This window comes from Ambystoma mexicanum, chromosome 6p (assembly GCF_040938575.1).
Source record: "Ambystoma mexicanum isolate Mex_15411 chromosome 6p, UKY_AmexF1_1, whole genome shotgun sequence".
In the NCBI taxonomy this organism is placed as follows: Eukaryota; Metazoa; Chordata; class Amphibia; order Caudata; family Ambystomatidae; genus Ambystoma; species Ambystoma mexicanum.
The window spans coordinates 1,344,087,942-1,344,101,471 of record NC_090935.1 but is presented as its reverse complement, the minus strand read 5'-3'; the positions used below and the strand labels follow the sequence as shown (position 1 = coordinate 1,344,101,471).

The following is a 13,530-nucleotide window of genomic DNA, read 5'->3' as shown; positions in this document are numbered from 1 at the left end:
TTTGTACCTCGAGCCAAAGAAATGTTCTTTTCTTCCCGTTTTGCAGATGATCTGTGCTGTGGCTTTCCTTCAAAAATCATTTCACTCTGCAACATCTTATGAAGAGTTCTGTGGCTAAGCTAATGTTTTGGTACATTTCTGCATAGATTGTTCAGTTAGTCCAATAAAAGGCATCAAAATCTGCAACTTGTGTGATATGAAGACTGGAATAACACAGCGTTCAACATATCTGTAAATGACATTCCTTAATCCAGCCTGAAAAATATGCTCTGCACTGTACAAAATTCATGCCAGTAAATCGCATTCTTTGACTTTAAGAATTCATCCTTTTATTACTTGATATGTTATTGCACTTAAAGTGGTAATGTACAAAACGGTCAATGGTTGCAATGTAATTAAAAAATAACGCCTCCGCAGCTCCAACTGAAATTAAGATTTCCTTTGACTAGTAGCCTTTTCCCGCCAAACAGAATTCCTAAGGTTTATGGAAAAGGATCATCCATAACAGAAATGTATTGTCCAAGTAAACAAGGGTAAGCATTCAACAAACTTATGTTTTGAGAATGTTGCACTCTAAAATACAGAGCTCAGAATCCTCTTTTTATTAACTCCAACAAAAAGTTGTACAATCTTATAACTGTTCTATGAAGCAGGCAACGTCAACATGCTCTTCAAACGCCACAAATGTGAATTTGGTCCATGTGATAATCAAATACATTTCTGTTATAAAAATAGTTTGGTATAAAATAAGTAATAGGTTGCATTCTTGTTGAAACTGCTGCACAATACAAAAAAACAAATATTTAAATTGTAATACTGTTATAGGCATTCAGAAAAAGAATTTGGATCCAAGGAAAGGGAAAACAAGTACCTGAAATATTAATGTGCATGTTACTTTCAGCCACACTTTCATAATGACGTGATAATTAAAATAAAGTTTATTTTATGACACCTTTCACACGTTCTAAAATGTCCAAGAAAACGACAAGTTTAAGACTGCACAATTTACATTACCGTGTTGAAAACAGAACTGGTACATGATAGCAGATACTATTTACACAAAAATTCATTCACAATCTCAAAAAGGTTTACAAATGCAATAAATAAGAACCTAAGGTAACATGTTTAAAAATATATTTCTTGTCAGAGTTTGAGACCTCTGCTTCTGTGGCAGTTAAGTTTTAAAATCAAGCCACTATTGGACATTGCTGCAATTCACGCAGAAGCCAATACACTCGAGTGAGCCAATTCCATTGCAAGGTGCAATCGGCTGGTGCGTTTTTGTTTTTACAATTATGCTATACATATGCAGAACACACAAAGGTGTCCGAAAACCTATAGTACAAGTCCCAAGAGCGTGAAGAGCAACCTGGAGAAGATCTGTACAGGAATATTCACAAAAGCATACATTATATGTACAATGTCTTTAATACAAGATTTATGGTATTTCAAATAATATTTATAATTTACTAGAAATGACCAGTCTCGGTTTCAATAGCTCAAAAACAACTCGGGTGATTTTCTCTACTTTCTCTGAAAGCAGTTTGACCGCAACTTTGAAGATCCAAATACAACCTTACAATGAAGCAAACCCCAGGCACTGCATAAGAACACATTACATATTGAATGTAGGCTCTCTCAATTCAAAGAATCCTCTAGAATACTGGCTCATTAAGAGATCAATGGAGTCAGGAAAGGGAAGGGAAGGGAATGGAACCAGTTCATCAGAATGAAAAAAGGCAGGGCTACATGTATTCTGCCTCATGCAACCATTGGTTCTTTTTAGAATTAATCTCGATCCTACAATCAGATGGCTTTTAAATAATTAACTGTGCACAAGATGACCAAATGGGTAATTGAAGCTGCAAAAGAGCCTGCATGAAGGTTTCTCCCTTCCCATGGGAGATTAAGCACAGACTGAGCAATTTCTTTAATTCAACATTACACAGAGTCTTCCCTGCAGCCAGTGGATAGGAATACCAGAATAGCTACGTTCTGAGGAACATATTGTATTGTTGGATGTTGTCTAAGCTTTCTAATCAAGCAGAGCATGATGTTAACTGGCTCTTCTTGATGAAGTGATGGGCTGCATAAAAATAAACACACATAAGTGAAAGGTTTCCGTTAGAGTTCAAAAAGGGCTCTTCAACGACATAGGACATTTTCTTACCCAAAGATATGGCCTTTGTGATGCACGATCATCCCTCGGAAAACATTACCCAAAGTGCATTTACAGACCCCTATTATGCCCCCCAAAAAGAAAATCTTACAGCGTTACATTTGATAGGCTGAAACCCTTTTTGGTTAAATACAAGATGCAATTCTCCACCTCACATGAAGAGGCTGAATATTCTGCTTTAAACACCTATTAAAACTAACTATCCTATACAATGTCCTTTTTGAGGAATCGATTAAAAAAGCAATACAGGAGTGAAAAAGTTTGAATTTCGTAGCACACGTCTTCTAGAACCTGACCTCCCTGCTACAATATTCCAGACAGGCGTGAAGAAATCTTCCATGCATGGAGGGAGGATACATAACGTGTACAAAGGATGTATGGATCCTTACCCAGGAGAGTGAAATACTAGATTGGTCACACAATTTTGGGCTAGGAGGATCAGAACAGCTTCGTTATAGGAGCGTTTGTAAATAAATCTATGGGTTAGAGTAATAGGCTGTATGGCGTGCCTGGAGTCAGACACACATGTTAAGCCTTTTTATTGTAAATCACAAATGAATTATGAGGACCTTTGGCATCACTCAATATGGTGCACAGGTGTATCTCTTGAATAGAAGCTGGAATATTCCATTGACATATTGAAAACATGAGCTCTCAATCCCATGAAGGGATGAAGCCTTCGGCATACACGTGGGCCCATGGTCTTTTCATCCGCAAACTAGACAGTTATCAGGGTATTGCTATCAGCAGCATAGATCACCAATGAGATCACCATATAGCATGGATGGCTATGTCAAAACAATTGAGGGATAATGGGAGTCTCTCAATTATTCTGGGAAATCATGTTCACAGTGAACCTGCAATCCACTGGAGAAATAAGAGAAAATAATTGAGCAAAGAGTAAAATCTCCAAGCTTGAGCACATTAATGCTACCTGCTCTGGAGAAGAAGAACTGCGTGCATTCTGCCAAGCTGAACTCTGGCATCCTCTAGAATTTGATTTATGTAAACATAGTTCTCCTTCAAGGAAGCTATTTTTCAATTTGAAAAAAGAAGCAGCAGTAAATTGAAGTGGAGAGAGCTGTATTTCCTTTTACTAGCAGACTTAACTTGTGGTCTCACCCAAAAACAGAGAATTCAGGAACATTCTTATTTTCTTTCTAAATATGCATGCAAGAGATTTTCGAATATCAACCTGAGACCATCATATTAATCAGACAGTAGATGGAGACACCGGTCTCAATAGAGATGAAAAGGTTACATCCAGATAGAAATCCAAAACTTCACTACTAAAAGCTATGATGGACTTCAAATCTGAAATTGGGAACCACATGCACGTTCTGATGGTCTTTTTCTGAAAATGATCACCTGCATTTAATCGTTAAAAATACAAATCATAACTTCACTAACAAAGCGAGGTAAGGCCTCAGCTCTGGAGATGCTCAAGAGGTAACTGCTTGCATCACTTACTAGACACATGGGTGAGGAGTTCTCCAAAACTATATCAATTAAGGGAGAAGGCAGCTAACAAAAACAATATGGAGTACTAGTGTATGCATGAATGTGAAAATATGTGAAAATATCCAATGTTTTGTTTTCTTACACAAAAAGTAAAATGTGCGGTATAAATAAAAATAAGCAGTGTTTTGGGGACAGCAATTCCATATCCCTCCAGTTACCCCCTTGGATCTAGCAGCCCCGTCCACATTGTACAAAGATCAAAAGTCCTCAGTTGCTCCCCTGCATTTATCAGTCTACCTTGCACCTACATACTGCCAATGCTTTGCAATGCCCTTATCCATATAACCCACACGTGTGATAAAACTGCCCACTCTGGCCCACCCCGTCTGTCCATCTATCTACTATGGTCCGATCCCATTACACACTTATTTCAGTGTCGACTCCATTGTGCTCCCAATCATGTATCGCAGGGTCCTGTGCACGTCAACTTCTGCGTGCTGTCTGGTAGGTGAGAGACCCAAAGGGCTTCTATGTTCCCAAAGTCATTACTAATGTGTTTTGATTCATGTGTATGTTTTGCATCAATATCTTTGCTGCTGTAATAATTTTGCCTTCTAAAGTAAAAAAATGCAGGGTGTTTTTGTTGTTTCTTTAAATGTTTCGTTCATGGTTGTTCTTGGACCAATGTTTAGTTTATCTTATGTTTGGCAATTTATGTAATCCTTTTTTCCTTAATTCAGTCTGGGATTTTCCAAGTAAAATGCTATTGAACTTTTCATAAAAGTTTTGCATTTTGATAGCGGTTATAGATTAACAATTATGATCTATCCAAAGCATGTTAAAAACACAAACTGAAGTTAGCTTAAGCCAATTGGAGTACTCTGTTCAGTCTATGGAGCGAGGGGCTGTAATACAATTGGGAGTACATCTACCGGATCTGGTGAGACAAAGGGAATATAGACTTCCCCTTTCCAGTCCTCATTGCTAGGTACAAGGTCATAACATTATCAGGGACCAAGTATCTACCAATGAGTCCAGAATCTGAAGAATTTTAAATAAGCATACGCTACTTTTATGCAAATCTGCACACCTAAAAAAACACAGTGAAAACAAAGCTAAAGTAGAATCTATGGTATGTTCAGGCGCGCAAATTGGTTTTCGTCCTGGGCCTCTAACTTCAGCTGGAGACCTGCAACTTACATAAGGGATCACATAGTGTAAGCAGCAAGGGTAGTGCACACAGGATTGTGCCAACATGGAGACTCTTTAGTTACATTCTGAAAAGGATGACATGGCTTTGAGGGCAGAGGTCAAATCACAAGGTAGGCACCATTGGTAAAATATGGTAGAATGCAAAAATGCATATTCACAGTTTCAAGACATTTTCCCAACTGAACTTTTATATATTGTCACCATTTTAGGACTTTTTCCTACATGCATATTTCTCAGGACATGGGATGGTGGCTGAGATATAGGAAAGAGTATTTAGCCGTTAGGCTTAGGTTCCACCTACACTGCATAGGTCATAGGATGGTGCACGCCTTGGTTTTCAGAGCAATGCACCAGAGCTTTTGGTGCCAAACCTTGAACAGGGAAATTTGCTAATTGTATGTGCATGTATTGCCTACACTAGTTAATGGCCCAAAGTAAAACCAGCAAAGGGCCTGTGGAGGCCATCTCATAGGTTCAAGACTAAATGTTGTGTAGGATTTCTTAGCAGAATAGTTCACTCTGTAACAGGGCTCCCACAATAATGACCATGTACTCTCACAACAAAGCATAATGCCAAGTGCAACATGTCAAAAACGTTTTTCCTTTCCATTGCAGGACCTTCGTAGTAGAGTAAAGGTTCATTTGAGTTATGAAGCAGAGTTCCAGTAGCCAACTTGTTAGGAACGAGCCATGTGTTGCAGCCATGCTAATGCAAAGCACCCCATTTGTTCTGATAAAGAGACAGAGTCCCAGCTATTAATTTCAATTCCCCGCTAGGGTTATTTAAAAAAAAAAAAAAAAAAAACACTAAATCAAAGTGATCCAGACACGGATCCAACGTTGCGTTTTCCCCCTACTCTCTGTCCATTGAGTAGGGTGGAGGAAACGCCCTAGTAAATTAAAACAATGCAGAGGTTCATTCGATGAGTAGTCTTGAAAGACCTGGAGAATTCCAGTGTCCTCTTGGCTAGATGTGATGTCATTAATACTGCACACACTGTTCTTCCTTCCCAAGCCAGGATTATGAGATGCTGCAGTCATAACTCCCTTCTTGAAAAGGTTCTGTCCCCAGCTCTCGGGACCGGTCTTCCTCGTGGCTGAGGATGGGGCTGCTGCTCGCGTCACACTGAGGGATAGCACTGTAGCTAACAGAGCTCCGGCTCTCCTCGGTCCTTGGACTTGCTTGCTCCATTGTCTTACAAGAGTTCACAGGCTGAAAGGTTTCTTGTGGAACTTGCTCCTCTGCAGCCTCACACAGTTTCTGCAGCTGAGGTTTGATGATGTTTAAAAATGGCTTGTATCCTGGACTGTGGAGAAACAAACATGAAAAGTGTCACAGCTAAATACTGGAATCTAGTGCAAAACTCAAATTATTTTTCAAAGGTCTTTGAAATATGCTTACATTTCCAAAACACAATCAACAATAATGTTGGACAGTGCAGATAATTATGGATGAATAACACCTGGCAGATGCTATGAATTTGGTCCATCCAAATGTTCTAAATGCATTCAATTCAGATGCTGCAGGTTGTTTGTCACTTTGTCATCATTTCTGCCACAGCACTTCACAACATGTACCAGTGATTTTTCAAAAGGGGAGAAAAAAGGATGGCTTTTGACAACCTAGAAGTTGGGAGCACGTGAGGGCAGTGAGACTTGGGGATACAGAAGATTCCAAGAACAATTTACTAACCTGCTGGGTACACTAATTCCTCTAAAACTTTATCTCAGAAATATTCTTCATATGCAATCTGGTCCAGATGATTTTTCCAAGAGCCATCTGATGGCACTGCGGAGAACATTCATGGGTCTGAGGCACAGGCACTCATTGAACCTAGAAGAGACATTCTCAGTGCATATCTAGAGAACGGTTGGTGCCCCGTTACAGCAGTCCAAATCTTCTGACCCAGGTGAAACATGTGAGGGGCAGCATAACTAACATCAAAAATAGATCTGTATTCATGGGCAATCAGAGAAGCTAATGGGTGTGGAGGCGAGAAATGTTCAGAAATAGCATTACTGAAATTACATAAATTTCCTTCTAATTTATACAGCCCTCCCACAGATTACTGAAAGACTCCCAAAGCCATACCGAAAACGAGGAGGGAAGAGCACAAGCAAGACCATCTACACCGGAACGTTTTGGAGAACCAATATGCAGGGACGTCCACAATGCTACCCGATAGATGTCAAGCAGGAGAACCCCTCTCTGAAGGCCAGAAATAGCTGCCAGACCACTAGTCTTTTATGCCCTAAGGCCCGCTACTATGCCTAAAGCCTTAGGTACATCACAGAGCCAAATCTAAGCAGATTCTGATACCAAAGACAATCCGCTTGTAGACTGTTTTCAAAGGACCTTGCCTTTTCTGTGGTGTGCAAAGGCCACAAATAGTTTGCCATCTAAGCAGCATGCATTCACTACAAAACCATGTATAATATATATACACATTCAGCATTAGGGGAATAGAATTGCATACAAGTCAATTACCAGTGCAATACATGCGAGTAATCAGATGCAAGGAAACATGCATAAAATAAATGCAAGAACAGCTTCCCCCAATGTTAAAATGTCCAACCCTGAGATAGTATGGGGCCTTGAGCCCAAAAGTTACAAGTTGCAAAGTATAGCTTCTTCAAGTAAGTCTATTTAGAACGGATGCAGTGTGCTGTGGTGGTGCTTTTAGAAAGTTCCCAAAGTTAGGTAAGTATTCAGTAAAGTTCAGGTGAGTAATCAACTCAATCCGCCCTTGGTTCGGTTGAGGAAGGCCCAGGAGTTGTGGGTGCAGAGGTCACTTTCGGCTTCCGGAGTCTGTCGCGGTGCACAGCAAATGAGACCGCTTCCAGATGAAGATCCAAAATGATGAAAGATGTACTCCATGCTGTGATATCGCCAATCTCACTTTGTTCCCTGTACACCGCCCTGTGCCACACTACTGTTTCTGCTTCCGCCGATTTCCTCAAGTCCCTCGATCATGCCCCTAAATTGGCGGGCCTTCAGCTGACTGACGCTAATGCAAGCTTGCACTTGGCCAAAACACAGATGAGGTCTTCCATCTTAGCTAGGCATCCCTCAGTGCTCCGACGCGGGCACATTCCCAGCAGGCATGCCTCAGGGGGCCACTCATGCATGGCTATCCCTCCCCATCAGACTCCACTCGCAATATTCTGCAAAAAGAACCTGATCACGGGGCATGACCAGAACATGTGCAGGATGTCTGCAAACTCCCATTTCTGTTCTTCCGCTCCCAGGAACTACAAAATGGTGTGCGTGGTCAAGTACACCCTGTGTGTGACGTATGGTTGTATCTGTTTAAATCTAGCATTCCTGGATACCTTCCATATATACATCAATGCCATGGCCCACTGCCCATCTGTGAATGCCAGTCCTACATCCTCCTCCCACTTGACCCTTAATCTAACTTCCAATATACTGAGTGAGTCCAGTATAATATTGTAGAGCCTAGAGATCACATGGCCTCCATCCGTTAGGTCATAAAGAGAGTCCATCATGGTGTCCCATTCTACGCCCCTCTTCATTTCCGGAAATTAGGCTTCAGCTATTATGATCGCCTTATGGTATGTCAAAAAAGGACCCCTGGATATCATATCTGTCAGTTCAGGGAAACCCATCAATATGCTGTCTTGGCACAAGTCCCTCCCAGGCTAATTACCCTGTTCGGTTCTCAGTAGAGTCTGACGCTACATACCTGCTCTTGGTTCCTCCAGCAGATTGCCGTCAAAGGTATGTTGGCGGAGTACAGATCTTGCCTTCCCACCATCTTTCACAGTCTATGCCATAATCTCCGCCCCAGTGCGGATATCCCACCCAGAGCACTTCCTTTAAATAGTATGGTCTGACCCTGTCCTGCAGTAACCCAGTGTCTAGTGCGGCCTCATCTGCTAGCTAAGTCATAATGAACTGAAGCTGGCCTGCGAGAGAATATGCTTCAAAGTGCAGCAGCCCGATTCCCCTGTCCTTATAGTCCCTACTCAGAGTGCCCAATGAGATTCTATACCTCCACCCCCTTCCCCCCCCCCCATGAGCCCTCCCAGGTAAATCCCCCGACCACGGAGTCAGGATTACAAAAGAACAACCCCGGGATCTCATAAGGTATGATTACAAAATGGCACAATAGGCGAGGCAGCACCACCTCTTTGAGGAGCGCCCCATCATTGGCAGCGGGAGCCTCCGCCAGAACCCCATGGATCTCGCAATCCCGTGGAGCGCCCTCAGTGTGTTAGTTTCATGCCCCTTCCTGGGATCAGGGTGAACATACTCCAAAGTACCAAAAAGGTGTCCACAGCCCCCTGCAACCTCAAGTTTGGTAAGCACCTTTGCTCCAGCCCGGCCCGCTGATGGGAACAACCTCGATTACTTATGGTTATGCCAGACAACCTTGTGAAGCCGTCCAGGACCTCTAGCATATTTGGTAAATTGACGTCTGGGTTCTGTACGTAGAGTAACATGTCGTCCGCAAACAGCAACTCCTACTGGTATGTCTGCCTCTTTGATGTCCGCACAGTTTCAGAGCCAAGATGGACATGGGAGAGAGCAGGCACCCCTGTTTGGTTCCCTTATACAATTCCCACGTCTCTGAAATAGGCTTCCTGGTTCTCACTTGGGCCATCGGATTCTTATATAACAGGTACAACCATCGCAGCCCAACCCCAAAGCGTTGCAGCACTGTATGTAGCCAGTCCCATCTCACAGAGTTAAACGCCATCATCACGTCTAGCGAGGGCACTGCATATTCTTCCTCTGCCCCCCCCACCCAGTCTGGACTATTACATGAAGCAGCCTGCGCAAGTTCCAGGACGTGTTCCTTCCAGGAACATAGCCTGTTTACTCAGGGTGTACCAGGGCACTGAACGCGCGTCGCAGACTATACAGTCTTGGTTAATCATTGAGAGCAGCCTATATAAGCTGCACTCACGTGGTGGCTTGCCAGGCTTAACTATCAGCACTATAATAGACTCCTGCAAGCTTGTAAGCAGCAGACCCGCCTCAATGGCTTCTTCCAGCTTCTACAAAAGGTGAGGCGCAAGGTCACCCACATACTCCCTGCTGAATTCTGCCATGAGGCCATCTGCCCCCGGCGTTTTTAACAGAAGGCAAGAGTATGGTCGGCTTCAGTTCCTCTTCAGTGAGTGGGGCATCGAGCATCTCCGCCTGTTCCTGCTCTAAGCGGGGCAACACAATCTCGGCCATGACTTCTATGTCCCTAGCACTGCTTTCTTTGTCTGCGTCTTCTAACTGCAGATAGAAATGGCTAAAGACTGTTGATCTCACTTTGGGCCGCCATTCCCTTTCCCCCGCACTCATCCTTGGTCATCCACGCCTAGTTATGAGCAATAAAGGTCATATTTGCTCCTCTTCAACTCCCTCGGCACTAGAGGAATAGTTGGGGACAGATGCAACAAGTGAAATTCCCAGGGAATCACCAGTGCAAATACCAATGAGCACAAAGATGGAGACTCCCTCTAGCAGATGTTATCGCACTGCCTGTTCGTGAAGACAAGAAGTCAATCTACGACACCACCACTCTGAGAAGACCAATCTCTCCATTTAGCTTCCGCTGGCGTGAAACTCCCAAAAGATGACAGCGTCAGCTTCAGTGTTGAGACTGCCAGCCAAGTGAGCTGCTGTGACAATCCATTGTCACTCATAACCAAAGGAGCATGCTTCCTTGCATAGGTTAAGTGATCCTTTTCCTTGCATATGTCCAGCTTGTTGGCCTCGACTCAAGAGGACAGAATGGAGGCAATAGTAACCCACCCTAGTTGAGGAGAAAGTGGACGGTGCTGACTGGTTTTGGTTCATCTCCATTTTTCAAGGCTCTGACCCCCTCCAACCCTCCGACAGACACAAATCTAGACTGTCGAACAACCCATTTCCTGGGATTTTCATTTAATTTTGACTGCCTCGCATTGTGTGCCACATGTCCTTTTGGCTTTTCCAAGATGGCCATTCCACATTCCAATTTGTGAGCTGTTCCTGTCTGGGCTCCACTCACCCTCCCATTGGTTGCCCTGGTCTAGTTAGACCAATCATAGCAACCGGAGGAGGGGGGTGGGAGCCGGCCCATTATACAAAGGCCCACTTCGAAGGCCCCTGTCAGTTCCCAGTCTGCTACAGGTACGCTTCCCACCCACCCCCTGGTCGCCTGTGATGCTGTGTGCGCCCCCACCCCCTTTCTTGCCCTTGATTTCTCCACCGCATCCCATTCTTCCAAGTCTGTTAGTGCCCCCAATTCATTTTTGCATCTGTCTGCTGCTGCCTGCAACATGGAGTAGGCACCATGTATTTGCCCATTGCTGGACTATCGCATCTGTGTGAAATGTACCTATTCTGTCCCTCATACGTACTCCTGATGTAGTTCCCCGTAACAAGAGGCAAGTTCGCCCAAGTATGTATTAAACGTACCTATTATGTCCCTCATCTATACTCGTGAAGTAGTTCCCCGCAACAAGAGGAAAGCTTTTCCAAGTATGTATTTTTTGCACTATCCAGGTCCAATGTATGCCTCGTTTGTAACTATTGTAACCTGTTTTCTTCAAGCACTTACTGTAACCACATTCTTAAGTTAAAGCCTCTAGACGACTCTGGGCTTTGTGTACCTTTTAAATATCAAATAAAATAAAAAGAAACTTGGCTTGAACATCCTGGGTAAAATTTGACAACCTCAACGAATTGCTGCTGGACAACATTGAAAGTACCCATGGAGCTTGCTTCATGGACAGTCGGTAAAACAGGCTGCATTTAAGAGCATGTTTGAATTCTCTCTACTATGACCTTAACTGCCAAGGATTTTAAAGGTCCAGAGACAGAGGATACCCAGATTCATTGGCCGCATCAAAAATGTACTGGGTTTATCGGGCAAAAGTGCATTTTCTATCGAGAGAATGCATTGCTAATACTCCTGTGGCAAACCCTCTAGCCCAAAGCATCTAGCTCCGTTGATTCCCTGCAAGGATGCACAGATGAGAAAGCTGCAACCCTGCGATAGTGGCCCGAACCACCAGTGTCACTGTGCATGGAGGTCTAGCTGTAACGCTCACCTGATTCCCACGGAGGCGCTGACCCAAACTGGACTGCTACAGTTGCTTCTATGACTATGATGAGGCGTAGAACTCGGAAGACGCTCTGGGCGGGACCTCCGAATATTGACTGTCTGGCTTGTAAGGTGAGTTTTCTGCAGGTGGAAGAAAAAGGGGTAATTACAAGCTGGTTGGATAAGTTCTCCCACCAATCTTCTGCTTTTCCCACTTCTTGGTTATCGACTGGTCTCCATGAACTCTCACCTTTGGTTTAGTAAAGCCGAGCTCTCCATCCTGCTTCTGGTGCAGGGGCGCGTGGAATCCAGTTACGTCACTGGATGATTTCAGTGTTTAGGCTCAGTGTCCTTTTGTGGCTTGTAATAGTCCTTCAGGTGCCGAGGAGCTGTTGGCGACACCACCACTGCTGTGCAAGAAGAGGCTCGTGGGTATAGAAGATCTGAGGCCGCTTCTGAAGGAGCATCCTTTTATAATGTCCTTTTCTGTCTTTCAGGTGTCGAGATGCTGAGGGCGATGCTGCCGCTGCTGCGCGTGAAGAAGCGCGTAAGTATAACTGAGTTGCGAACCCTTCGGCTCGGACACCACTAACAATGTCTTTTGTCTTCCAGGTGCTGGGATGCTGCCGAAGCGAAGGCCGCGATGAACTCCGGTGTGATCACGGATGGATAAGGTAAGCGAGCGCAGCTGCAAGCGTGTTGCCCGTTTTCTAACCTTATGTCTATTTGCAGGTTGTCGGAGACTGGACTCTTGTGGCTCAATTCTGGTGAGTAGATGTTCCTGTGCCTTTTCCTCATCCACAGGTTGCTGCTCGAGAAGCTGAGGGTGTGTCTGGACCTGGAATGCAGGAGCCGACTCGGTGAGCGTCCTGCTGCTGTTGCAGAATAACGCGAAGCACGTGAATTCTATCGGGCGTGGTTTAAATAGTGGAGAAGTGCTTTGATGCATATTCTTCCTCCAGCCTCACCCAGGTAAGAAAAGAGTTCCAGTGTCAGAGGATTAGCATCAGCCCCACCCAGGTAAGAAAAGAGTTCCTGTAACAGAGGATTGGTCCCTCCCAGCCAGTGGCTGGGACTTCACCCAGCTTGGATTGTTCTAGGTGAGTATGCAGCATGGTCTGCCACAGGTAAGTCCACCCAATCACTACTGCACACTTTAAGAATATGAGCCCGGCGCCCATGGCGCCGGGACTGTGGTTCCTTATGAGCCTGGCGCCAGAGGCGCCAGGACATGGTCCAAAGGGCCTCTGTAGGGGTCTGCTGGAACCAGGGGTGTGGATGATGAGCCTGCTTCCGGGGACGCTGGCCAGTCTTGGCTCCTCTGGAGTAGCGCTCATGACACTAGCAACTATGTCAGAGGGTGTTGTCTGGTGCTTCTTGAATTGTAAACCTGTGATTTGCATGCAAGATATCGTTCATTTTCTGTTGTCACAAGTTCAATAAAGATCAACACTAAAAGAAAGCAGGGTCACCTTGGGATCCAGAAGGCTGGTGAGCACATAGGTCTTCCTTTTCAACGAGGGTGACAGAGGGTATCAAGTGCATTAGCATTAACATCTGGTTTGGGGTGGACAACGGCAGTACCAATCTCAGAAACTTGGCAAAATAAAGTAGGATAGGCAAACT

General features: G+C 44.2%; 1 protein-coding gene across 1 annotated transcript in view; it reads right to left on the bottom strand.

Moving 5' to 3' along the window:
* Nucleotides 1–303: 303 nt before the first annotated feature.
* The window catches only part of RIC1 (RIC1 homolog, RAB6A GEF complex partner 1), a 1,165,874-nt gene continuing 1,152,647 nt past the window's right edge, over nt 304–13,530 (bottom strand). The window contains exon 26 of the mRNA XM_069626020.1: nt 304–6,159. Within this exon, the coding sequence (XP_069482121.1) occupies nt 5,874–6,159 (286 nt within the window). The 3' untranslated portion in view covers nt 304–5,873. The remainder of the gene's footprint in view (nt 6,160–13,530) is intronic.